This window comes from Stigmatopora nigra, chromosome 1 (assembly GCF_051989575.1).
Source record: "Stigmatopora nigra isolate UIUO_SnigA chromosome 1, RoL_Snig_1.1, whole genome shotgun sequence".
NCBI lineage: Eukaryota > Metazoa > Chordata > Actinopteri > Syngnathiformes > Syngnathidae > Stigmatopora > Stigmatopora nigra.
This window is the reverse complement of record NC_135508.1, coordinates 8,182,690-8,209,869: the sequence shown is the minus strand read 5'-3', so window position 1 is coordinate 8,209,869 and position 27,180 is coordinate 8,182,690. Positions and strand designations below refer to the sequence as shown.

At 39.1% G+C, this 27,180-nt stretch overlaps 4 protein-coding genes across 8 annotated transcripts; 2 read left to right on the top strand and 2 right to left on the bottom strand.

The window, feature by feature from the left end:
* Positions 1–484: 484 nt before the first annotated feature.
* On the top strand, positions 485–15,491 carry iqcb1 (IQ motif containing B1). Of its 2 annotated transcripts, none has more exons than XM_077712386.1 (15): positions 485–797; positions 1,779–1,947; positions 2,052–2,169; positions 2,242–2,317; positions 2,445–2,541; positions 2,837–3,003; positions 4,224–4,318; positions 4,395–4,513; positions 5,159–5,225; positions 5,308–5,383; positions 5,500–5,660; positions 5,734–5,871; positions 6,676–6,832; positions 7,013–7,235; positions 14,109–15,491. In XM_077712386.1, the coding sequence occupies exons 1-14, from the start codon at positions 695–697 to the stop codon at positions 7,213–7,215; spliced, it is 1,746 nt and encodes a 581-aa protein (XP_077568512.1). In that variant the 5' UTR covers positions 485–694; the 3' UTR covers positions 7,216–7,235; positions 14,109–15,491. The 2 variants fall into 2 exon arrangements, with proteins under 2 accessions (XP_077568512.1, XP_077568513.1); XM_077712387.1 differs by lacking the exon at positions 14,109–15,491 and adding an exon at positions 9,337–10,545.
* On the bottom strand, positions 7,769–10,077 carry LOC144193798 (pro-opiomelanocortin-like). The gene is made up of 3 exons (XM_077712389.1): positions 9,927–10,077; positions 8,423–8,537; positions 7,769–8,334 (listed from the first exon to the last, which is right to left on the bottom strand). The coding sequence occupies exons 1-3, from the start codon at positions 10,052–10,054 to the stop codon at positions 7,876–7,878; spliced, it is 702 nt and encodes a 233-aa protein (XP_077568515.1). The 5' UTR covers positions 10,055–10,077; the 3' UTR covers positions 7,769–7,875.
* ftcd (formimidoyltransferase cyclodeaminase) lies at positions 11,245–18,703 on the bottom strand. Its single transcript, XM_077712388.1, has 15 exons — positions 18,522–18,703; positions 17,764–17,873; positions 16,346–16,529; positions 16,115–16,243; positions 15,947–16,035; positions 15,169–15,348; positions 14,941–15,078; positions 14,718–14,849; positions 14,505–14,566; positions 14,140–14,266; positions 13,531–13,692; positions 12,531–12,574; positions 12,322–12,460; positions 11,967–12,062; positions 11,245–11,417 (listed from the first exon to the last, which is right to left on the bottom strand). Exons 2-15 carry the CDS (start codon positions 17,818–17,820, stop codon positions 11,334–11,336), a joined length of 1,623 nt encoding a protein of 540 aa, XP_077568514.1. The 5' UTR covers positions 17,821–17,873; positions 18,522–18,703; the 3' UTR covers positions 11,245–11,333.
* On the top strand, positions 18,550–26,417 carry LOC144193710 (sentrin-specific protease 7-like). Of its 4 annotated transcripts, none has more exons than XM_077712383.1 (21): positions 18,550–18,568; positions 19,233–19,335; positions 19,437–19,474; positions 19,561–19,722; positions 21,019–21,110; positions 21,178–21,317; positions 21,406–21,577; positions 21,638–21,816; positions 22,565–22,598; positions 22,673–22,873; positions 23,302–23,534; positions 23,625–23,689; positions 24,515–24,631; positions 24,694–24,813; positions 24,897–24,989; positions 25,076–25,143; positions 25,251–25,291; positions 25,535–25,578; positions 25,657–25,725; positions 25,796–25,946; positions 26,210–26,417. In XM_077712383.1, exons 2-21 carry the CDS (start codon positions 19,258–19,260, stop codon positions 26,339–26,341), a joined length of 2,229 nt encoding a protein of 742 aa, XP_077568509.1. In that variant the 5' UTR covers positions 18,550–18,568; positions 19,233–19,257; the 3' UTR covers positions 26,342–26,417. The 4 variants fall into 4 exon arrangements, with proteins under 4 accessions (XP_077568509.1, XP_077568510.1, XP_077568511.1 ...); XM_077712382.1 differs by lacking the exon at positions 18,550–18,568 and adding an exon at positions 18,810–18,909; XM_077712384.1 differs by lacking the exons at positions 18,550–18,568; positions 19,437–19,474 and having other exon boundaries at positions 18,806–19,335.
* The last annotated feature ends 763 nt before the right edge of the window (positions 26,418–27,180 follow it).

Sequence of the window (27,180 nt, the reverse complement as noted above, 5' to 3'; positions counted from 1 at the left end):
TACCATAAACACAGCGCACTAGTACTCTTAGACTCTAAGATTATTCAATTTATGATCCAAGGGCAGGAGATTTTAATAAGATGTAACCAATTCCTAGTATATTATGGTACATATGAAATGTTTTATATCCACTCCATGTGAATAACACACGTAAGAGTATCCAGAGAGTTGCTTGAAAACCCCTAAAAACCTGTTCAGACATTTTCAATAATTGCAAAAAAATATTGAAATGATGATGTCACGTTGGATTACTGTAAAAATTCACTCATATTTTCTCAAGTATTGATGATGATAATGATATTGAATATTTTCCAAATGTATGTAATGCATTTTGTTTTCTTACTGCTCGAAAGTTTTAAAATATGCAAATGAAACCATTCGAAAGATTTCTTTCCATATTACACAAAAGAAAAAGAAAAAAATATGCTTACTAAGTCAGTGTGCAGAGCCGATGAGGGCATCGTCGCTGGGCGATGACGTCATCACGTGGTTGTAGTTTCGCCGAATTGTCGCGTTGACACTTCTTAGAGACTTAGACGGATCTTTTATTTGCGTTTACATTTAGGATTACTGAGTGCAAAGATGTTGCTTATTTTGGGAGTCTTACGCTAAATTTTAAAGTAGAAACTGTTCCGACCAACGGATGGTAATATATCTTAACTATACGTACCAGTAAACAGACGCGACAGTTACCATGGATCGTTATGAGACGGCTGTAATGCATCTAAAGCAAAGAATGGAGGACAAAAGTCTCCGATCTGTTGACAGAATCAACCTGCTGAATGAAACTATGAAGCGTGAGACATTTTTCTTTTTATGATTCACAGAATTATCTGGGCACGAGAACCCGAAACGAATCTCGAATAAGAACATCAATACATTAAGTGCAATGACCTGCGTAAAAATAAACGTGATTCACTTAGTAATCCCTCTTGCAAAAGTATGCACTAAGAACAACAACAACAACAACAACAACAACAACAACAACAACAACAACAACAACAACAACAACAACAACAACAACAACAACAACAACAACAACAACAACAAAACTAAATGTTTAAATGATATTCAATAAGAATGTGAAAATGCAGAGTTTAACCAATTACCTTTACTTAAACAATAATATAACATTTAAATTCTAGTTTACAAATTTGGTATAAAAAAGCTTGCAACTACATTTGGCCTTCCTGTGTGCAGTTTGCATGTTTTCAGAGTTAGGAGTGGGTTTCTTATTGTCCGATTGGCTCACAACTGATTCAAAGTGTACTACGCTACTGTCTGTATAAAGCATGGGTAGGCTCCAGCACCCCTGCAACCTTTGTGATAATATGTGGCATGGATAATGAATGAATGAATGAAGTACATTTTGCCCAAAAAGTTACAGAATTCAATGTTGGAAATGCATGCAGCACGTCACTCCCCTTGGGCTTTTACTGGGAAAACTCGGTTAGATGACGTGATGAATGGCGCTGAGAAGCGACTGTGAAAGGAGGAGATTATTGTTGTCAGCTAATTTGCTTTATTGCCAACAACAATTTGCCTTAACATTTGTCTTGTATCACCTTGCATAACCGTGAGAAACATAATAGTTTTTATTTGACACCCTGACCATTATTTATTCTGTGCATTTTTTTTTGCATGTTCAATCTCATATATGTACAGAGAAACAGGAATTGATATTAACATTGACCTACATTTATCAACACTTCCAATTTTGTATTTGATTTTTTTTCAAGAAAAGTACATTGAATCTATACTCTAAACACCAAATCCAGATATTTTGGACACGGCAGCAGCCCAGAAGGACGACGTCATGTTGACCAGAGTCAAGTTGCTTTTGTATGAGCACGGCATCCTCAGCCAATGCGCAACACTTCTTTCTCTGGGTCCTCAAAAACTTCAAAGCAAATGGAGTGCCGTCGTCATACTTGGCTCGCTCACTAGGTATGTACAAAAAAACAAACCAAACTTTCTCGACATCTGTCGAACCTGAGTGTGATATGAATGACTTTTAGTTGCATAGTTGACTTTGTGTTTTGTCGTAAAAGTTCCTGTTGTGTTGGGGTGGTGGTTGGTGAACTGTCGGAGACCTTTCATGAGCAATTCCTTCCATCAGTCATTGATGGCCTTCTTTCATTGGCCAGTCATCTTGCGAGACGAACAGATGTGAGTGAACATTTTACCTACAAATGCAGGATGTCCAAATCGCTGACTCTGAGCTTTTGTTGTTTCTCTTAGTGTGTGTCTCTCTTCAAGGAGGTGATGGAGTCAGTCGGCCTGCTTCTGCAAGATCATGTTCAGCTCAGCATGCAGGGTGGGTGCCAGCCATACTGACTATTGGCAACCAATCCCCTCCCAACAGTTAATTCATAACAGTCCTAAAAAGGATGTTTTACGAGTACTACTGTTGATGTGAATTCAATATATTTTTTTCATTACAGTTCTCAGCTCTTCACACTACGAACTCATTCAGGGTTATGACGACGACGCTCTGTTACTAATTTGTGTCCAGATGTGGATTCGTTGTACAGCCAGCAGGTAACACGCACTCACTTGCAATACATCAGGGTTGTGCTAACCTTTTTTCCATTGAGGGATGCTAGTGTCAATTTAAAATTATTCCACTTTCAATTAGGTAAAAAAAAAATCAGGCTTTTACCTCTACTTATGAATCAGTCTCTGCATACAAAATATTCAGGCTACAAAAGGCCTCATTGGGAAAATCTTGTCTGAGGATACAAAAGAAATTCAAGTTACAGAGTACATAGCATTCAGTGTGGCAGCTTTGAGTAGTACTACACACAATGAATACACCTTCTGCTTCTGTGTTTAGTGACTTCCTCACCAGTTTGAGCGATGACGCCATCCCACTGCTGCTCAATGAGGCTGTTGGCCAATTAGCTGTGACCGCCGATGCAGCAGTGGGCGGAGCATCTGTCAGACTGCTCCTCCATATGGCCAAACAACTGCCACTTCAGCCCTTCCTTTCCAAATTCAAAGGTCAGGTAACAATATTGGTCAGCAAATCACGACAGATGATAGACTGGGGATATCGCACGGTGTGTGTATATACGTATTCCAAAATCATGCATGGTAGGCTGGTTGAACACTCTAAAATCAAGATTGTCAGACTCGGGTTGGTTCGCGGCCCGCTTCAACGTCAACTTTATTTCTCGTGGGCCGGACCATTTTAAATATAATATTTAGATTTTTTTTATAAACGGTTTAAAAGAACTCGATTAAAAGCCCTGAATATTCAGTTTTTAATAAATCTAAAACAATGTTTATTTTAGCTTTTTTAAAATATATTTTTAGATTTTAAAAAATGATTGTTGAACTAAAAACACAGAAAAATGGATTAAAACATTACAATTATTGATTTAAAAGTGGAAAAAATCAGGAAGTTTAATATACATCTATACTCTTCATTTTAATTTGATCCTAAAACACAAAGTCGGCACTCATGATTTACTTTCCCGGGCCACACAAAATGATGCGGCGGGCCACATTTGGCCCCCGGGCCGCCACTTTGACACATGTGCTCTAAATTGTTTGTTGGTTATTTGTCTCATTGGGGTTTGTGATTGACTGGCAATCCATTCAAGGTGTCCGCCACGTATTGGCCAAAGCTAGATGGGATAAGCTCCAGCACCCTCCAGCAGCAAAACATATACTTAAGTCAATACCAAATTCATAAAACAGTCTAGGAAATATGTTTTTCTCTGCATTATGCTAAGAATAAAGTGAAAACACTGAATTTTTTTGAATAATATATTCACACAACACTTGGGGCAGTTATGCAAATTTCAAAATGTTTCTGTATGGAAATCACATCATTTGCAGTTTAATAACTGTGTACAGAGCAAACTCCTATTTTTCCCAAGATGCATTTGTAAAAAACGACATCCCAATTATTACACACATTGTTTGAGTAGTAACAATGAGACAGTTTAATTATCTCCAGTATTAATGCTCAGAATGAAAACAGAAACGGAGCAAAAATTAAGGAATGACCAATGGGGGAGAAAAAATAATCATTTAAGATTCAGCTAGTATTTACCAGCTTTACCATGTGACTGTTGAGAGGACCTACTTATTTGTAGACACTGTGTAGAAAGATGCTTTTAATTTTTTGTCAGTCTAAATGCAGGCCAGTTTGAACTGTTAGATGACACCGATTTGGTGCCTGACATAAAAACTTGATTCTTGTTTTTTTACAGGTTTAGACAGTCTATTGGACAAAGACTGGCGAGGACGTGGCTTTGACTTTGAAGTAGATCAGCTGATCTCACTCATTCAGTCTCGGGAAAGCACTGTAAGTCATCATCAACCAGTCTGCCCAGCCCACTTTCTGGCTTTCTGTACTGACACACTCTTTTTCTCACGTATAGCCCTCTGTTAACCGTGTGAGAGCGGCTTGTTTAATTCAGGCGGCTTGGAAGTCGTATCTGACCAGACGTAGAGTGAAGAGTCTTCGAAGGGTGGTCCTTATATTACAGCGTTGCTTCAGGTGCGTCACATTATCATAGGGTGGTGCCTCGGCGATATCCAGTTTTTAGGAAGAAAATCTTTTTACTGATTTTTCACATTTCGCAAAGGTATAATTCACAACAATTTGAGTTTTTACTCATTTCAAAGTCATTGTTCCTCAATTTGAAATTTTCAAGTTATTATTCTGTGTTTATATATTTCACCAAAGTTATATACTATTACACTACTGTTGTGCTTTTGTCAAATGGTAATATTTTGCATTTTTTTGCAATTTACTCATTTAAATGACAAAATATATACTTTTTTGTTTACATTTTTTAATACATCCATAGTCATGAAACAATTTGAAAAATGTATCCCAATGCTTCATTCTGAAATGAAAATACATATATTTGGTAGGTGCAAAACATGAACAGTCAGTAAAAAACCAAATCAGTTCTTTTTATACTGACTCATTGTGCTTTTGTGAAGTAGCTCCTCTCTGTTCGCTGTCATTTTTTTTTTTTTGGTGTAAGCTGCTTATGTCAGAAGGATAAGACTTTGAACCTTGGAAGCAACTGGAAAAAAATATGATTCATGCAATCTTTCTGAGAAAAAAAAACCTTCTACAGACCAAAACTAATAACTGGCTCTATATATGTGTGTGTGTGTGTGTGTATGTCAGGGCTCGCAAAAGAAAACTGCAACAGCAGGAGAATGCACAGCGGCAGCAAGAGGAGTTAAATTTCCAGGTTAACTCATATTTAGACACTTAATTAGCCATTTCTGAAACACATAAATTGATCTATGTTTTCTTTTTTTTTCTTAATACAGGTCTGTTTACAGCGTCAACAAGCTAGGAGAAAGTTTCACCAGAAACAAAGAGAACTACTGCAGCTTTTGCCTGCTGGTAAGCTAACATCAGCATACATTATTCAACAAACAAACAAATGGGTATACTTTGAAAATGTTGTTTCAATCGAGTTTTGTCTGGTAACCTGTACAGTACATTACCTCCACATGTAGACCAGGTACTGCCATACCTGCAAGAATGTGAGGTCCTTGCAGCTGTTGTAATCCAGAGCGCCTGGAGAGGATTTCTAGCCAGACGACGTGTTAACTCACTGCGACCTGCGGTGAAAATGGAGCATGCCCAGCAACACGCTGCCAGGACGCTTCAAAAAGCAGTATGCAGACATTAGCTACAATCAGGTTTGAACAAAGACTGAATGAGAACTGACTGACACAAGTATCGTTTAGGCCCGTCGCTTGATCGAAAAACGTTGTGCAGCCAAAGTTCTGGCCTCTGAATTTTGTTGGATTGGCCAGACGGGTTTGACAGCCAGCCGGAGGGCAGAGTTGAAGAGACAGGTGGAGGAATACATCAGTCTACACCCTGTAAGTCTCTTTCACTTTTACCCATGCGGAATAAAAGGTGCACCCGAGTATAAACCACAGTACTGATCAAATTCAACAAGAAAACAGATATGAAAACATATACGAGCCACAGAAATATTCATACCAAAAGACTACTGTATTCTCACGACTATAAGGCGCACTTAAAAGTTGAATTTTTCCCAAAATAGACAGGTCGCCTTAATATCTAGTGTGCTTTATATATGGAAAAAAAATAAAATGCGTCATTCATTGAGAGTGCGCCTTATAATGCAGTGTGCCTTATAGTCTTGAAAATACGGTACTCTATGTTGATACTCAAGAAAATATGTAATACTATTTGTGGTGTACCACATAAAATTTAAAAAATCATTTGGCTTATAAAAACAAAATGAAAACTTTTCAAATGTGTTTATTACTAGTAAAATTCCATTCTATTTGGAGTGGGAGAATAGCAAAAGAACATTTGTCCATTTGCTGTCATCCCTCCTACGTCAAATTGATTGGACGATGAGTGCCTTCAAATGGGAACCAATGAGTTAAGAGAGGAAATTGCAAATATATCTTCTATTACTATTACGATAATGTTTAAACATGTATTTTTAATAAAAATGTACCTAGACGTACCTGTACATAGAATCAAATTAATGACTATTGCCCTGTAAAAATCCTGATATAAGCACAGTATATGAGAGGAAAAGTGAAGCTTATATTCTGAAAATGGTGCTAAGTAGTGACACCAGCATACTATAATTCTTCTTTGGTATTACTGCTAAATTCTAATAAGTGCATGTGTGTTGTGTGTAGTCAAGTGGGGTGAGTCACGAGGAGTGTGAACAACTCCATGTCGACGTGCAGTGGCGGTTGCAGGCGCTTCTACGACAGGCAGTACGACAGAAGATGGAGGAGCATAAAGTGGCTTCCCTGCTGGCTCACACGCACACACAGCTGGATCTACTAAAAGGTTGATTGTCATCTTTTGAATTGAACGTACTCTTGTACAGACTAACAACACAAAAAGTCCTTGCTATCACGCTTACCCTTTGAAAAACATATTTGAGAAATCTACTTGTCTGCAGCAATATACTTTTAAATGGAGTATTTGTAATAATGAATAATATCTTTTTATACTCTTCCTTCGCAGATGCCCCGCCCCTCTCAGCAGTCTCAGCGACGGACATCAAGTCTTTCCTGTGTCCTTCCGGGACTGTTGCTTCTCGAGCCCGTGATGCCCATAATTCCAGGCTGCAGGCCAACAGGCTGCCATGGTGGCGGACTTTAGGGGAGACGTGTGAAGGACTCATACCAAAGGAGGATCGGGACCATGAGGGGGTGGACAGTAGCTGATAAACTCTCATATTACTACGGTAAGAGTTGTTATTCATTCATTTTGTCACATTACATTGTTCTCCCACATTGTTTTCAGGCCAGCCATAGGCAAACTAGGCCCAGGCTAAACTAGGCTTTTTAATCCGGCCCGCAGACGTTGTCCAAATAATGTTTTTTTTTTCCCAAGATGGCGCCGTCACGCGTTTTACAGCCCCTAATTTTTTTTATTACATTTTAATATTTCTTAATACATTCCTTTTAACTTTACTTTGTACTTTATACTTTTTACTCTAATGATGACTGATGAGTATATTAATACTTTAGTCCTTTTTTTATGTTTATGTTTCATATCTACCGTTAACGGATGCACTTTTTTATATGTATCGTATCTTGTGCCCCACCCATGTGTCAAATTTTTAAAGTCAATGTGGCCCCCGGGCCGAAAAGTTTGCCCACCCCTAGTTTAGGCTCTGTGTGAGGTATCTTCACTTGTCTTGGGAGTATTTCACATATATGTGTGAGAGTCTTTTTTTGTTTTTATAGGAATGATTGGTTAATGACAAATCTGGAGTAAAATGAGCAGGCCAGGAATGTTTTATTTGCAAGATGTTTTATGTTTTCATGTCTTCAACATTTACATTAAGTAGTGGTTCAGACGCCTGTCAAAAACACACATCACTACTTCTGCGTCTGTCCATCTTTGTTGATGACGTTCTTGAGGAGTGTGACCAGGTGTTTCTGCTTGTTCTCATCCCAACTTTTCATGAAGCCACCATAGCGTTTACTGGCGGGCGGGCTGCTCCAACGAAAGTGCTTCATCTTGTAGGAGCCGTCTTTCTTCTGAACGCCCTCCTCCACCCCCACATCTTCCTCCGCCCCTGCCGGCACCTCATTGGTCAATTCACGCTTCATCTCCCCTGGGAAGAATTCACTCGACTCCTCCTCTGCGCCGTTGGATGAGTACACTTTAATGGGACGACGTTTTCGGCCTACGGGCTTCCCCCAACGGAAATGCTCCATGGAGTAGGAGCGCTTGGCGGGGGCGGAGGAGTCGGAATCGGGCAGAAGGGGAGGCGGGAGTGGAGCGCCGTTGAAGGTGGGGTCGCTGAGGTCAGCGTGACAGAGCTGCAGACACTCCTGGTGGTGTGAAGGGAATAAGTCACCAATGAGTTTGGTTGCACTTTGGTAGCATGAGCTATAAGGGAAGGCGACGTTTGTGTTTTACCATCATGCTGGATGAGTCCAGCTCCTGACAGGCCACATGTTCCCAACACTGACTGACGACTCCTCTGGCTAAGCCGAAAAGCACCACGGTCACCAACAGCCATGCGCGACACATCCTGCATGTTGGGCACACACACACACACACACACACAAATCTCTCTTAAAAAAGGATTGTGCTCATAGTGTACCTCCTCGTGAAGCTCCTATAATAGCCTTTTAAAATAAGTGGAAATGACAATCAGGCTCAGCACCATGCTATTCATATGAAACGGCAATGTGGTTTTAATTTAGTAAAATTAAATGTTATAATCAATGTTATATTAGAAAATGCTTTTGCTGCAATTTTTCCTTTCAATTCAATGGACTTTTTTAAAATGATGGCATACCTTAAAGGGTAGTGCCCAGAGTAAACCCACGCAGGCCCGTAATATATGCAAACTCCACACAGGTGGACTTAAACTGGATTTGAACCCAGTATCCCAGGGCTGTGAGGCTGATTCACTAACCACTTGCTCCACCGGGCCACGGGTAGAGAAGGTATCCGATTGTAATAAGGGTTTTGCTTGCGATGGGCATTTAAAGAAAAAAAGTAAATAATTTTATATAACTGTATTCTAACAAAATGAATAAACTCAAAGGCCACCCAATGGTGCAGTGGTTCTTCCGCCTGACTTTGATTCGGGCAGTCTGCATTCGATTTCCACTCGGTGGCAGCGTGAGTGGTTGTCTGTTTCTCTGTGTGTTGTATGACTGATTGGCGACCAGTTTAGAGTGTAGTTTGCCTTTCGCCCGGAGACAGCTGGGTTAGACTCCAGCAACCTCCGCAACCCTTTCGAAGATGGGCGGTGTGGAAGACGAATGAATGAATGAAGAAACTCAATATAGGCTCCAATTTGCTTTTCCTTCTTTTACTAGCTACCGGAACAAGTCTGGGACCTGCGTTGGCAGTGAAAGAAATGTGAGAATGATAACTTATGAACAGATTTCTACTTCAATGACAAATGTAATGCAAGTAGGCATTATGTCATGTTTAATATTAACAGTAAATTTTAATTAGAAGTATTTTCCGCTTTCTTCCAAATTCATGTTGGTTGCCAAGTGAGTTGAATTGAAATTCATTTTGTGGCCCAACAATGGCTTGTATCTAAAAACTCAGGTAAAGTCACTCATTCATTCACTTCTGTAGTTATTATATACAACTGAGTCAAGTTTGTATATAATGCATTCAATTGAATTGAATGCTTTTTATTGCCATTACACAAGTATAACAAGATTTAAAGCTTTCATCATGTAGTGCATAAATAACAACAATCAGACAAATAAATAATCAATAAATATGTATCTTATGACCAGTCCTTAGGACCTTGCTCTCAATTAATATTTTTGGTATGATAGCTATTTCAATAAAGAGATATTGAAAAGGAATGTACAGATATAAAATAACTCTTAGAAGAGAATTTAACATGAATGATGACTGCAAATAGAAAAGAAAAAGTAAGTCTTACCTCTCGTCTGTCATTGATTTGTTCTCTGATGACTGCTGGGTTCTTGTCTCCTCTGGCATCAACACACTTTTTATATTGTCAGCCAAGGACACATACACACATACTCCCACCAAAACAAATGATGTCATCAGAAGCCGTTCATAATCAGGAACCCCCTTTTTCGTCAGCCTTTCTTTGACAAATATTTTCTGCCGAATTTACCCTGTGACGACGAAAAGAAGCATCACTAATAGGAGTCACTTCACGGAACGCACATTCTGTGAAAACAAAGCCTGTCTGCTGTTGTGTGCTAAATGTCAAATATCGGGTTCTAAAGATTAACACCGGGCCGCTATGTCGTCACTGGGATTTTAACCAGCAAACTGAGGTATACGCTTACCGGTCTGCACACCTGCTGCCCAGGTGCCCTTTTGTCTGTAGGCTCACCGTGGAATAATAAGATTGTTCATGCCTCTCTGTATGGTTCACACAACACCGGATTTGGTTAATAGGAGTGTGAAAGTCATTTTCCAAATTTCATCTTCATGTCTCCAAAACTTCACACTGTAACTGTAATACAGAATCATTTGAGTTTTTTTGCCCCTCACTGCCACGTTTACTCCTCAATATTTGAATAATTCTGACTGCAAAAAGAAAAAAATTGAATAATTCTGACAGCAAAAAAGAAAGAAATTGAATAATTCTGACTGCAAAAGAAAGAAATTGAATAATTCTGACTACAAAAAGAAAAAAAATTAATAATTCTGACAGCAAAAAGAAAGAAATTGAATAACTGACTGCAAAATTTAAAAAATTGAATAATTCTGACTACAAAAAGAAAAAAATGACTAATTCCGACTGCAAAAAGAAAAAAAAAAGAAAAATTCCGACGGCAAAATTTAAAAAAATTGAAAATTCTGACTGCAAAAAGAAAAAAATTGAAAAATTCTGACTACAAAAAGACAAATCAGTAGATTCAAATCCCTTACAATTATATACACATCTTTACACTTATGTAATGAAATGCCATCTTTATTTATAAACTCCAAAAACATTGTCAACTAGTTTGTCGCAAGCTGAGAGAAACAATCCCAGGTCCACCCGATAGCTCTTATTTATTAAAGTTCTTTTCTTCTAAACTATTACGTGTAGTATGAGTGAATGCGTATTGACCATTTAAAACGTTTTCCTTTTTTTTTCAAGACTGTTCATTTCTCTGAAAATCCTTTTACCTCAAATGGAACACGTGGCACCATTAGCTCTTCATATGGCCTTGAACATCCTTGCCAAACGCACGCACGTTAAAAGTGATCAATGTAATGGTTCGGAGATGAGCTGACCAAAAGAAAAGTCCCATTATTGACATTTTGTACGGTTTTATTGGTTTTAACCCCATTAAAAAAAACAACAAAAAAGTTCTCTTCGAACTCATGTTCGTTTTTCGGCAACCTCAAGAATGGTGGCACTGCATGTTTTTGCTTCTTCCAACAACGTCGACGCTCTGGACTGAGTCTGCGTTATAGGACAAAAAGTTGGATAACTGAGAAATTGAGTGATTGATTTGATAAGGGATGACCATACTTATATTCATGTTAATGAACATATTAACGTAAATATGTAAGTTCGTAGCCAACGGCTAATATCCATCTTTAGACCCTTTTGTAGATAAACAATGACACACACGAGACAGCCATTGTTGATGTGTTGGAATTTTTTTGTACAAGGAGAGGCTTTGTGTTAGAAGATTTTCTAGATTTGTTCCAGTTGAGGCGTTTGTGTTTCTTTAATATCTGACAATGGTGGTGCATTTCTGTCCAATACTTTCAAAGGCTGCTTGTAAATGGTTTCAATTGGTTTTAGTGTTTTTTTGCAAGCCGATGAAACCTATTAAAATGTTTCATATGTTTATAAACAATAGTCGCAAATTGAATTGAATGCTTTTATTGTCGATATTATTATTAGTATGTACTTCTGGTTGGTAGAAAAAAACATTTTGTCCAGTCTTTTGCTATCTAGCAGTCCAGTTAGCCCCATATCAAAAAACAACTCATGAATGCCTACCATTCTCTTGAAATTGTCATCTGTGATGTCTTTAAGGTTGATGACGATGTTGTAGTAGGCCCCAAAAACAGCCATTTCCAATGCTTTTACTGCAACCTAGAAATGAAAATAACCACACCCAAATGCTATCAATTATAAAGTTTAAATTTTCAATGTCATTCACGACACCAATTGTCCAATCCATTTTGACTGGGTGAGCTGGAAACGATCATTTGCTGCAACCTTCTCCTAGTCACAATGAATTAGACATCTGGTGACATTAATTGCAGCCATTGGGTTAAATGAGGGCCTTTCAAAAGGATTAATCATGCCATGGAAAAATAACAAGACCAATTACTACACTGCCATTCCCTACCTGAACATCAGATTTGCAGCCGACATTCCCGTATAAGGCGAGTTCTTTAATTGGTGGCCAGAGGGTGCTGACCTTCTCAGCCAAAGCCAATGGAACGCTCACAGCTTGCTTTAGCCCTTCCTGCAAAGCCACCTCGCGCCTGCCAGCATTATTCAAATATAATATTTCCATCTTGCCACCACACAAACGTCACTGGAGTGAGTGTGTACCTTTTTATTTCCTCCTTTGAATTTTTGGGCATCTTCAGGGCGGCCTGAAATCCGGAATGTACAAAAACAGAGTTATTATGAAGAGGAAGTTATTATAAAAAGTTGCTAGATTATTTTACAAAAATAGGACAAAAGAAAATACAGTTGTGCCTTGAGATATGAGTTTCATTATTTCCATGCTCTTACAAAGGCCATTAAAAAACTCAAAAAAAACCCTCAAAAGTTTAATGTTTTTGCCAGCTGCTTTCAGAAAAGCTAAATCTATTTGCCAATCAATTCTGAGCAATTTGACAGATTGTTTTTTTCCAAAGACCCAACTAATCCAGGGATATTCTATAATATATCAGATGAAAGAATATAATGTCTCCTTCAACAGGAAAAAAGATGGATTCTTCCTTTCTCAGTTATTTCATAATAGGCAGGATGCCATGAATAACTATTTTTTTCATTTTTTTTTTTCACAAATTGGTCTCATCCCAAATCGAAAATGTTGCATCACTGCTCTCTACTCACTGTTTTATGGCGGTAAAATGTTTGCCATGTAAAAATTCACAGTAGCACCAATGAAAATAGGAATTAATGGTATGGAATGAGTTAATGAAGAAGAATAAAAAGCACTCTACAATTTTGTACATTATGACAAGAAATCAGTAGCATCATTCAGCAAAAGATGTAGAGAATCCACAATTTTCCCCAACAGAAACGGTCTCATACAATGACGCAGAGACAAATGAAGATTTAGAGAAGGGTGGTATCGCAGTCAGCTTGAAATGCGAGTGGCAATAAACTGCTTGAAGTCAGTGAGCGTGAAATGGCAGTCGTAACAAACTGGTGGAAACCTCTTTTTTTTAGGAATTAAGCCAAAGGGAGTCGAATTGCACATCTCAAACAAAAAAAAGAATAAATAACAACAAAATCAGATAAACACACATTGAAAAATCTAAATTGAGTTGAGTCATATTTACATTTAGGCACAACTCTAATAAGAAATGAGACACACCATGTAGCTGTTGAAGGCAGACGAGTCTCTGTCAACCATTTCCAGCAGTTCATTCATTCCACGATGAAATGGGGGAATTAATTTCCTCATCACACCATCCACAGCCTCAAACTGTCTCTTGCCGTAGGTCATTTGGCCCACCATGGCACCCAGTGCAGCTCCCTATGGCCCAAAAAATGTCACCATCAAAATGATTTCAAAATTCTCTTGGTGTCAATTTATTGTCATAGGGCAGGAGTATGGAACCTATGGCTCGGGAGCCACATGTGGCTTTTATGATGGGTGCATATGGCTCTTAGCTAAAATATGGAAACCAGTGGTGAGAGTCCCGAACGCAACAATAGGAGCGTCACGCTGGGACTGTGTCATTGATTTCATTGATATTCATTGAACTAATTGATATTCATTGATTAGCAACAGCGTAACAACGTTGTCAAAGGAATTCAGAGACTTTTTGTACATTAGAAGTGTTAAATGACTGCACATTTTAATGTATTTTGACTTTGAAATTGTGAGTATGGCTCGTAAGGAATAACATTCGAAAATAAGAATTGTTTATGGCTCTCTCTTTCAAAAAGGTTCCCGACCCCTGTCATAGGCCAATGTTACCAGAGCAGCCACAGCGGCAGAGACTGAGCCTCCACCAGGGGCAGCGGTCCGAGCGCCCACGCTGCGGACAAACTGCTGCAGGGAAAGAGACACCAGGGGGTTGACATCTTGTGACCCCACCATGTACCTGTTGGAGGTGGGAAGAAATGATGTGTAAATACTCCATGACTGTCCTCAAATAGAAAGATAGATTTATTCCTGAAGGCGTTTTGCATGTTTAACATTGTTGCTGAAAACATGCACAAACTGAATAGAATGAGGTACTCAGTTACTCAATGAAGAACCCTTTTCTTTTTTTTAATGATTATTCCTCTTCTCACAGACACATATTTCCAACATTTAACTTTAATAAGACTAAAACTCACTCAATTATCCGTTCCTTTGGTTTGAATGGACCCAATGAGTCGAGGCCCAGCTTGCTGATCACCTGACCACACAAACAAGATTTAGAAGTTATACTGCAGTGAATCTATAAAAGGGGTCCTAACTTGGCTCCTAGGGGGAAAATGCAGATCTAATAATGACAGCATTTGAGAATAATTTCTTTAAAAAACACATGACACGACTCTTGAGCTCACCAGTCGCACTTTATGTTCCTCTTCCACAATGAAGAGTTCTTCCTTGGCAATGAAGAAGTCTGCAGCATCCAGAAGGGCTTTTAGAGGAATCAAACCGACAATCTGAGAGCCGACGATTGGCAGCTTCAGATCCTTAGGGCGAAGGAGGAAATTTGTATGAAGCAAAGTCTGCAAGGCACTGAACCTTGTTGTCAGAAACCAGTTCTACTGTGTGACTTCTGACCTCTGCATCTTTGCAAATCTCCTCGTAGACACGGTGAAGGGGCGTTTGTTCATAATCCAAGATGTTGGTTGACACCTGAGCAATGCTGGCCTCGTCCAAGTACCAACCAATAGCTTGAACCTTTTTCAGCAACCCTGGCTGGGATTAAACACAAAAAAACTGAGTTTTTGAGAGTAAAAAAAAAGATACCTTATAAATGAAGTCTAGTAAATATTCCCAGCATCTCACCTGGTCTTTGCCTCTACCCTGCTCCCTTATATCCAACGCTATGCGATGTGCCTGCTCCTTGGTCCCAATGAGGTTTACATTGTAGGCGATGAGAAACTTTCGAGCACCCGTCACTGTGGCACCCCATGATGCGACAAATGTGGCAGGGCCAAAGTCTGGAGACCATTCATTTCGCTTGAGCTGTAAGGCAGAAGCATACAGAGCAAATTTATTCCGCACAATTGGAGCTTTTACAATGGAGAAAAGGGGAAATTGCCTCATAGTTTGAGACTAAATGTTGTTATTGTTTAAAACAAAGAGGTCTGGTCTTCAACACTTTTTAGCCACAACTGATGAGCTCAGATGGCAATTGGTTGAAAACCACTATTAGAGCTGCCAACCTCTATTGACCCCATTTCAGGAGTCCCCATGTCCCATTTCTGGAGTTTATCCGGATTGAATGCGATTCACGCAAAATCGATATGAAGTCGCACAAAATTCGTCAGAACTTGTAACTCGGATGATTCACAATGCACTCTGGGTACTGAATTCTTTCGCTTTACAGTGCAGTTGAACCAAGATGGCGGAAGCCAAAGGATAAATTTGGTACTTTTCTGAAATGGTGTCTTCAAAAACTAATTAAGTGACTATTTTGGGGGATTTCCAGAGTTTAGAGTGGTTGCCCGGACTCCTGGCGTTGCATTTCCGAGTAAACTCCTGAAATCCCAGCATAGTTGACAGCTCTATATTAGCCAGAATGCTGTGGACGGCATGTGTATTGTCTATTGGAAAGTCTTACCTTGTCAGCTAAAGCTTCATACTCGCCAGCTCTCACAGATGGAAGACTCCTCCGTGCTTCGCATTTTGCCGCTTCGCCGTAAAGGAACACTTAGGACACAGAGCTTGTTAATTTTTCAAATTACGTTTTTTTGTTGAGTAGACTTTACAAAATAAAAATGCACATCACCTGGCACATTCAGCATATCCGCTAGTTTTTGTCCAAAGATGTTGGCACAGCGGACGCAGTCGTCCATCGTGACGTTCTGAACGGGGATGAAAGGACAGACATCCAGTGCTCCCATACGAGGATGCTCACCTGCAAACATTTTTTGGGGGACTCTTATTTCATCTCAGTGACATTCTAACTGTAACTCATATTTTTGGGATCACAATCAAAAATGGGAATATATCACTTTACCTGAGTGGTGGCTCATGTCAATAAGGTTGAATGCCTTTTGGGCAGCATTCAGCGCCCCTTCCACCACCGCATCAGGATGGCCCACAAATGTGTATACAGTCCGGTTAGTGGAGGTTCCGGGATCGATATCCAGCAGGGTACACCCGGGTGTGTTGCTAATGGCTGCCGAGATGGCGTTAATAATCTGAAAGTTTGCGATGCTTTTAAATTTCGGACGTTTTCATTTTGTTTAAACATTTTTGTTCAAATGTTATGGATCTTGAGAACATTTAGAACATTTTCCTGGGTATTCTCATTATCCAAACATTAGTTTGACATGTTTTACATCACAGGTGTCAAAGTGGCGGCCCGAGGGCCAAATGTGGCCCGCCGCATCATTTTGTGCGGCCCGAGAAAATGAATCATGAGTGCCGACTTTCTGTTTTAGGATCAAATTGAAATGAGGAGTATAAATTCATATTGAATTTCCTGATTTTCCCCCTTTTCAAATCAAGAATTGTAAATTTGTAATCATTTTTTTTGTTTTTAGTTCAAAAATCTAAAATCTCAAAATACATCTAAAAAGCTAAAATAAACATTGTTTTAAATCTATAAAAATGAATATCCAGGGCTTTTGTGAGGATAAGCAGTTTGAAAAATGAATAAACTAAAGGGAATAAAATGGTGAGGAAGAGTACTGTATAGAGAAAATAGGACAACTGTAATGGGAAATATCAATATTTCAAAAACTAAAGTAGTGGATTACAGTAAGTGGTTTCTTTATAATGTGTCTTTTTAACATAGAAATACATAACTTGATAAAATGTAAAATATACTGCGGGGGTGGTGGCATTTTAATACAGTTGCACAGATGCAAATAAGGCATCACCATCCTTTGGGCTTGAATAGGCTGCATTTATCCTTTTTTTACTATAAATATTTTGCCCCTTTTTTTGTTCAAATATTGTCACGGGTCATAACACCACAAATATGGAGGTTATTCACGCATTAACGGTGTTTCATTTGTGTGTAAGCAGCCAGTGAGTTCATTCCTTAGGCAAAGAGTAGCAATTACCAAATGAATTATCACTTTTTTACGATCTTCATAAATAAAACTTATTGTGAGGTGAGTTGACATCACTGCCTCCATACAGTTCTCCAAAGTCATTTTTACTTGCAAGTTATAGCAAAATTATTGTCTGGATGATTTTTCATTCCTTGAAAAGACCATTTTATCGACATACTCTTATTTTTAAGACACCACTGCATGTCTTACGTTATTAGAGGCCGCATTAATAAGATTATTAAAAGCTTAAAAATCACCAACTACCCCAGGAAAGTTGTATAAAGTGGACACAGCTTCAAATGGAGTCAGCATGTGTTAAAAGAATGAAAAGAGGAAACTAACAGGGCATAGAATTCCATGAAAAAAAACTGACCTCTTGATTTTTGCCTTCAGAGAAGTTGGGAACACATTCAACCAGCTGAGCTGCCATAATGTTGTTACCAGTATAACTTCTGTCTAAAACTGGGTAGGCACCTCCATACACTTGAAATAACACACATTCAGCTGAATCATTAACAGTAGGCCATCCCAAAATGTTGTGTACAAAGAAGATCCCATGTGGTGAGTGAATGAATACACGGCAACCAGACTTCACAAAATATTCAATGAATTTTTAGAACGTCTGCACAAAGTTCATCCAACTTCTAACAATAAGTAATCCAACATTACAAACTTAACTTCATGTGTAAGTGATTAAAACAAACGCAAAGTATGTGATTCTTCAGCAGAGATACAGAAGCAAAGATTACATTCTTGTTTATTTTTGACAAACTGAACGTCAAACAGGGGGGGGAAAATCATTTTGGAGAGTTCAGAGGTCCATTAGGTTAGTTGAACATCAACTCTTGAACTCTTTGAAGAAGATGCTTGTGTTATAGGTTTAAGTTGATTATAACTGGTTTGTGTATGTTCATTCATTCATTTAGGGCTGCGGGGTGTGTATATCAGAAAAAATATATATATATTTTTTTGTTTTACTGGATTTAAAGTCTAAGTAATACACTTTTTGATATTGTTTCCTGGTTTATAAAAGTCATGATTTATTCTATTACTTGCAAGGTTTCCTGATGACATGAAATAAATAAATGCAAAGCTGAGCCACCAAAAAGTTGGGTTATTCGCTTGCCTGACCTTGGTGCGGAAAGACCTGGTTCGAGTCCTACTTGAGCACACTGATTGTGAGTGGTCGTCTTTTTCAATGTGCCTTGCGATTGGCTGGCAACCAATTCGGGGTGCCCCCCACCTGTCTTCCGTGGTTGGCTGGGATATGTTCTAGCACCCCCCGCAACCCTTGTGATGGAGTACCGACTTATAAAACTTTACTTCTGACGTTGGATCTGTCTCGTATTTAGTGTACAATTATGTATTGTATTATGTATCGCTTGGGAGGACGTGGCGTCAGTTTGCACATGCGCAGTCACAGTCGGTCACATTCGGGTAGCCGGTCACAATTGGGGAGTGATAAGCACTTCGTGTAGCTGGTGTTAGCTAGGTAGCCCTATGTTACCAACTGCAGACAGTAGGTGTTGTCGCTCATTTTTAAACCTTTTCGATGAGAGCCATAGAGTCGCCATTCTCTACTGAGTGAAACATTGGGGTTGGTTGCACAGTACAAGGCCTTTAGTTCCCATAAAAATGAAGGCTATGACAATTACAAATGAGTAGACTGCGTCCAATATAGGATGTGCTAACTGTCGTAATATTATGAGTAGTATTATTGTCCCTCAGTCAAGGGAAATAGTTTGCATAGTAATAGTTTGACTACTCAGTTAAGTCATGTTAGAACACTAACTAAGCAAGACGCCGCTCGTGCAAGTTTTGCGTGTTTGATATATGTCACAGAAGAACGTCTTCTTTCAAAATCCACATGAAGAAATCGATTGAAGAATCTGACTCCACCCACCAACGCTTACATTCGCCACGGCTCCTCGCTCTTAACTTCAAGGTGATCTATTATTAATTCCTTTGAAAGCTTCCGCCGCATGAAAATCATCTTAGTGTTGGCGTTTATTATATTTCTATGTGTGTGTGTGTGTGTTTGATAAGACATCAGGGCGCAGTTTGGGCAATTCCCGTCGCCATAGGTCAGGAGATTTCCTCCCGCAGATAGCACAGGTAATGCGAAGGTATGCGAGAGTAATATGCGTGTGCTTCTCTCTCTTTGTCACAGCAAAAATGGCAAGCTGTGTTTTAAAGACGCCGTCAAAAAGCTGATGGGACTGGAAAGCCCGCCCCGAGGAGCATCAATAACCACTCACGCAGCAGCTGGAGACACCGATAGCCTATCAATCTGGTCGACTGGAGATGAGTCTTCCAATATTTGCTTCCATGGGTGAGTTGGCTGAGCATCGGTAGTCTAATTGGTTTTTCATAAACTCATCTAATTGCTTTCCTTTGACTGCCTGGTGGTGGCTTGAGTGGTTAGCATGTCGGCCTCACAGGCCAAGGGGTCCTGGGTTCAAATCCAGGTCGGTCTGCCTGTGTGGAGTTTGTATGTTCCCTGTGTGGGTTTTCTATGGGTGCTCTGGTTTCCTCCCACACTCAAAAAAATGCATGCTAGGGTGATTGGACACTCTAAATTGCCCCTAGGTATGAGTAGAATGAATGGTTGGCCACCGCCTCTGGCCCGAAGTCAGCTGAGATAGGCTCCAGCACCCCCTGTGACCCTAGTGAGGATTAAGCGGTTCAAAAAATGAATGAAAAAAATGATTTAGCTGTTGGTTGTTAACCCCACTTCCCCCCAAAGAATAAAATCAGCTATTCATGGTTCTTGTGATGTGCATAAAATGCCATCAGATGGCAACAAAACCCCACAGAAGTTATTTGTTTAAAGGGAGTATATGTGTATTGAATACATATAACCCATTGCAAAGAATACAGCAGCACCATTCTTGGGGGATGTTAATTCAATTGTTTTATTGTGTAAAAGTAAAGCAAATCAGTGACATTTATAGTTATTTCAAATGGTAATTGAATTGAATACTTTTTATTCTCATTATATGGGTATAATGAGATTTAAAGCTTCATCATGAAGTACACGAATAACAACAAACAAACAAATAAGCAATACATAATTAGAATACTTAATCATCAATAAATAAAGAAGTAGTCAACATAGATAAGTAGTCAACCGGAACAAGTAGTACCTCCTATTTACAAAATATATCGAATATTACCTATTCATACATAAATAAGTAGGTACAAAAGGGACTAAAGTGGTTAACAGCCTATGGAGTTTTAGTGCAAGTAATACAAGAGAAGTCTTGATTATGTCCTAGTTGCAGAACTCGAGTTGAGTATGGCTTTAAGAACTAAAAAGAAAGTGTCCCCCGGATTGGCTCCATCACCCCCCGCGACCCTAATGAGGATAAAGTGGTCCAGAAAATGAGATGAGAGGAAAAAAATGAAATCTTGATTTAAGAAAATCAAACAAAAATTAAAAAAAAAAATCCAAGGCCTGATTTGGATTCAGTTCCCCAAAGTTATATTAGTGTTTCTTCAAAGCAACAGTTTTCTTGTGCAAATTTGAAATTAAATTGACTTGAATGTTTTTTTTTGTCATATAAATATTATAATGAAATTTAAAGCTTTACCACGAATGACTGTTGTGTGTACTATTGTCAACCAGATGGCACCCAAATACCTCTGTCCAGCCCCAAAAGACTGACGTTGCCTCAGAGTTTTTTTCTCCACTGAAGAGCAAATATGGAGACAATAATAGTACGTTTTTCATTTCATTCCTCTTCAAAATGAGAATTTCTCAAAATGTGGACATTTATGGCCACAGGTATTTGCCCACCTGTTAAACGTGTGTCTGTTGTGGCGTATGACTCTCTGAGTGACCTGAGAAAACACTTGGAGAATGACAGTTTGAGTACCTCTTCACTGGGATATAAAACACTGCAAAAAACTGATATAATGCAGCAGGTAAGGATCACAAGTCATTGTAATGAATTGCTGAACTCAGTGGAAATGTTTTCCTAACTTTTTTTCATTTACACCCTTTTATTTGCAGTCTTCTTCAGCTACAAATGAAAAGAGCAAGTACAGCAGGAGCATGTCAGATGAGGATCCAGAGGAAGACAAGAGAAATACTTGGCAGGCCTTCAGAATGAAAAAGCAAACAGGCAGGGCGACAATAGGCCGTCGTCCTCACAGCAGGGAGAAGAAGGCGTCGTCGGAACCTAGTGAGCTCCAAGAAAACTCTGCCACCGTTGGCTTGCCACAAACATCTTGTGTTCTTCTAGTTGTTCTGTCCAGCGAGGACGAAGAGCTGGAGGAATGTGCCGAGAGCGGACAGACTGACCAAACGTTTCCCGTGGATGAAATGCCAGGAGTAAACCTGCAGCAACCATCCTTAGTGGAACTGGACTTTTTGGCTTTTCACTTTGGCTTGATGCATACGGATGCCAATGGGAAGATGACGGTAAGATCTAGTGCAGGGATGTCAAAACCAATTCCACTAAGGGTCAAGAGGGTCCTGGATTTCATTCCAACCAATACGGGACAGACAGTTTAACCAATGAATTTTCTGCTGACGCAATCAGCGTCTGACTGCAATCAACTTGTAGGACACAGGTGTCAAACTGGTGGCCTGGGGCATAGATTTGTTCCACCAAATCCTTTTGTGCAGCCCGCAAAAGTAAGTCATGGATGTCAAATTCATGTTTAATGCAAAATTTCAAATGAAGATTATACATATAGTGAATATTTAACCCTGCACACTTTCTAAATTCCATAAATGTATATATTTTTAACATCTAAAATAGAACTAAGAATGTTATATTTTTCAATGTAAATTAATACATCAAATTAAAATACTTAAATAATTTTCTTTTTAATTGAAAAAATAAATGACAAAAATATAAAAAAATATCTTCCCCTTTTTCATGAACAGAAAATATAAATACAAATACTTGTCAATTAATTACAAGTCATTTGACTAATACAATAATCGTGACAGCCTAGTTGGATGACATGAATTTAACTGAGAAAACGAGTTTGACACCCCTGAATGTCGAAGATATGATTGGCGAAAAAGGGTCCTTCGTTTGTTGGAAGGAAAATTTCTACCCATTTGTTTTTTTTTTTAATTGATTTAGTGTCTAGTAATCTGGTGCGTCACGATGAATGAAAAGTAATTTTAACGAGACATTGGTGTTTTTTTTGTCCAGATTACATCAAGTGGAATACTTCTCCGTTTTAAAGGTACTAAAGATGTTCTCAGATTTGTGCGGTCGTGTATGAGAATAACTGATGTGATGAGGTCCCCTTCCCAACAGGAGATGAAGAAGGTGAGGTCACTGTTGTCGCATCACAGTTGCGAGGATACAGTTTATTGGATGGCGGACTAGCTGTGGGTGGGACTCTGCTAAATGATTTTATGGGTCCTGCTCCGTCATTGCTCTTCCTGTGGGTCACGGATGCTCAGGCCAATGTACTGCACAGAGAAATGGCCTTCATTCAGACAAGCAATCCCTCGGGTAAAATTATGAGTCACTGTCATTAACTGTTTGTCAATTGCCTGATGAATTAGATAAACGGTCTATTAACTTTAGTGTTTTAATAGGAGCTATAACTGGTGTATTTCTGTTTTTGTGTTAATTTTGTGATCATTAATTCATTATTTTACTTTCCTATAAAGCAATTTAAATACATATAGTAATCAGTAATAATTGTAAAACTGGTGTTCGCATATGTGGACATTTTGCATTTGTTTCCTTAATATTAACGTTATTGTGGCCCACAATACTCAAAATTTGATGCCCACATTTGTTGACAAATCCCTTTATGGTGTTAAGTTTACATTATTTGTATTTAAATTACAAAAAGATAGTTGCTTACTCTATAAATGATTTTAACTAAATACAATACTGTGTCTCCTGAAATAATATTAAAATGGTACCCCCAGGGGCCGTAGGACCACCATGTCCCATCCTTCTACTGGTAATGACAGAGTGGCTTTCCGAGTCCAAGGCTGCACTGCTCGCTTCTATGTTAGAATTGAAAGAGTTCAGACAAGCCGACCCGCCCTCAGCAATTGGGCTGACCTCCCCGTTAAGCTGGAGTGATGTGCTACTGCTCATCCACAACTGCCCCACACCAGTGGATGATCACCTTCTTCATCTGCTGGGAGAGTCGACAGTAAGAATAACCTCGTCTGTTTGCCCCGCTCCATTCGGTGGTGTGCAAAGGCTGGTCTAGCTCTTAAGCAAAATTGTGTCTGTGTACCAGGAGGTGGCCAATCCGCTGGGAAAAACATACAGGAATCGGGAATCTGGTCTGCAGCTGTCTAGCAGGTCAAACACTTTACTGCACTTTACTAGCAACAAGGGGTTAAACTTTATGTATCTTTTAACATATTTTTTGTATATGCATGAAGACCCGTAGCAGCATTCTGCATTTGCTGCAGCCCTATAATTGATTAAAAAAAATAATCCTGTTTATATGCAGTTGCTCTGACTGCATTTTTCAGACAATCAGTCGCAGTTGCTTCTTAGCAGTTAGTATAGCTTTTAGCCAAAACCCATAGTTAGGGTGGCTTGTCTTAGCATCAACAGTTCAAAGGAATTTAATAACACTGGAGAGGGCACCGTGAAATTGTTTTGCCAACAGCTCTCAGTTGTGTAAATCGCATAAATGGGATAAAAAAAACACTAGAAAATAAAAATAATTTAAGGCAGTTAAACAATATATCAATATGGAGTTTAATTTATTTAATAAGGAACAGGACATATTAATGAACATATTTTTATTCATGTTAATGAACATAAGTAAATATGTAAGACTGTAGTCGAGGACTAAAAGAGTACAGAACAAAAAGAGAGCACACAGAACCCATGTCTGTCATCACTGTTTCATAGTGAATACCTATCGAATAAGATAATGCTTGGTTTTGTACTTGATTTAATTATTTGGTTAATAACTCCAAATGAGTTATTTATTGTAACAAGATAAATTGTTGCAGATCAGGTAGATTTAGTAGTTAAAAAGCATTTCTATTCTTGACTTTTAAATCCGTCCTGTATATAGGGGGTGTTGTGGTCTGCAAGATTTATGTTTGACATCCCTGCCTGGCGACCAGTCTTTAAAGTATTTGTGACCGTGTGGCATCATTGATTCAGGTTGATTCAGTACCCGGCACCACCCTCCAAAGGCGGGATCACAGTGACCCAAGAGGACTTGGTCTGTCTGGAAAGTGGCCAGTACCTTAATGATGTCATCATTGATTTTTACCTCAAGTAAGTCAAGAGGAAGTCAATCAAAGTATTGCCTGCTTCCACTGACTGGTTCTGCCTTACAGGTACCTCCTTCTCGAGGGTGGTGGCCGCGCTGTGGCTGAGCGGAGTCACATTTTCAGTAGCTTCTTCTTCAGACATCTCAGCACAAGTCAGGGCTGCAGCAACACAACTTCTGCAGTCCCGTAAGAACAAGTTTGGGCATGTTGGTCAATGGATTATAAATTGAACAACAAACTTGAGAAGGATGCTATGATTTTGTTGGCAGAGATCAGTATGCGAGGCACCAGAGAGTTAAGACATGGACTCGACATGTTGACATATTTTCAAAAGACTTCCTGTTTGTTCCCATAAATAAGGAGTAAGTAAAGTTGAGGAGGAAAAAAAAACATGAATTGTTTCTTGCAAGCGCTTGTTAGGCTCACACCTGACTCCGTACTTCTGCAGAGCTCACTGGTTCCTGGCGGTCATTTGTTTCCCAGGTCAGAATGGAAGCCAGTATAAAAGGCGTACAAGTAAGCTAGTTCAGGAAACTGTATTTCAGTCGACTGGTACACACATCAGCAGCTTCTTCCATGCATGACAATCTAGAATAGCAATTAACTTGCTCTTCTGTTCTTAGGTAGAGTCAAGCATCTCGGTACAAGAGGAGTACTGCCACCGGTAAATATCAGCCAAACCAGGAGAGGTGGAACTACTCGTCACTTAATTAATATATCATAGCAACTCAACATGTTATTTTTTTACCATTTCCATACGAGCAAAACAATTGAGTTTTTCGTAAGCATTTAAAAAAAAAAAAAGGTAAACAATGTAATTAAGTCAGGACAAAAATGACTGTTAAATTGTGATAAAAACATTAAGCAATGGTTTGACCAAATGTAAACATTGAGTTTCTGTTTTCAGACATGTACTGAGCAAGGCTGCATGAAGGAGTTCACTTTGACACGGTCAGTATTCTACTTGATAGGTGAATGACCTCATGCAGCATCATTAGGTTTTAGCCATGTTTTCTTTTTGCCTTCAAGGCCGTGCATCCTTGTCATGGACTCTTTGCAAGTGGGGCAGCATAAAAATGTTTGCAAAGTTCTACGAGAGTGAGTACTTGTCACTCGGCAACATTTAGCTGAGTACGAATAAATGTGATTTGTGTGTGTGTGTATTTAGCTACTTGCAGGTGGAGTGGGAAGAACGTAGGGGTCTACGTCATATCTTCGACGCTGACAGCATGTGTAGCCATAGCTGCAGAGTTCCACAGCAGGATAATACTAGCGACTGTGGTTTATACCTGCTGCAGTATGTGGAGAGCTTCTTTCAGGTGACAATGGCAAATTACTATTCTTCATATTCACATTGTGTTGTGTCACCTGCAAATTCTTAAGAAAAAAAATAAGAAACTAGCAAGGTTTATGGTGTTTTTAATTGTGAAAGGGCAAAAGTTGGGGGCAAACAAGTGCTGATTTAAAAAAAAATTGGCAAAAAGGTTATTGTTAGCATTTCTTTTTGGGGAATAGTTTTCCATTTATGTAGACAACAAAACTATTCTGCCTAATATAATGCCTCGATATCTTGGCTTCCTAGAACCCCGTGGTGCACTTTGACCTCCCTCTGCTTTTGGGCAATTGGTTTCCACGACAGAAGGTACGACAGAAACGTGAGGAAATCCGCTGCTTGATTATGACTCTTCACAAGGATCAGTCACAGGCTAAATGATTTGACTATATATATATTTTTTTCTATTTATTTTATTCATTGTTCATAATAAAATATGCTTACATTGTTGTTTAAAGCCTTTCATGATTATTGATTATTTTCCCTGGGAAAACTGCAGTGAGTCGGATAGGGTCGAAGGTCAGACAGCCGCAGATGATCAATCAGCTCATAACTTTTTCATTTATCTTCACATTTTGTATCTTTCGCTTTCAGCAAGATCATTTCCAAGCAACACTACTAAGTCACCGTTGTTTTGGACAAACCTAGACTAAATGGTATCGTACTGTGTTAGCTTTCCAGACAAATCTTAGCATGTTCAATCATCATTTTTGATGTCCATTTAATCGGTTCACATCCACTTTTTTTTCTTTCTTTCTTATTTTTTAAACTTGGTCTTGGTCCTAAGTCGAACCTGTGTGGTACTCATGCCGCCGTAGCATTGACTAATCTGCCCAACGGGAGGGAAAGATTAACGGATTTGTATCCCAGACTCCAAAAATAATCTTTGTCCTTAAGATACTGATCCTGATCGGCTGCATCCAATCGACTTCAAAGTAAAACAAGCGTCGTGGGGGTGATCTCGAGTATTTTCTGCTTGATCTTTAGACATGCTTCCCGCAGTACTTGAATTTGTCCCCGGGTGTCTATTAAGCTGATTATCCAATAAAAGACGTCCGCCTATGTTGACGTAGTGGCGGTGGAGGTGTTGGAGAAGCCGCAAGTGCATTCATGTTCTCTGAGTTCAACGTCACACTACTTTAAAAAAAACAAGGGGATAGTGGGAAAGTCTGGAAGACTGATTGTTAGTGTAGCTGAAATAACGCATAGTTGTGCAAGTA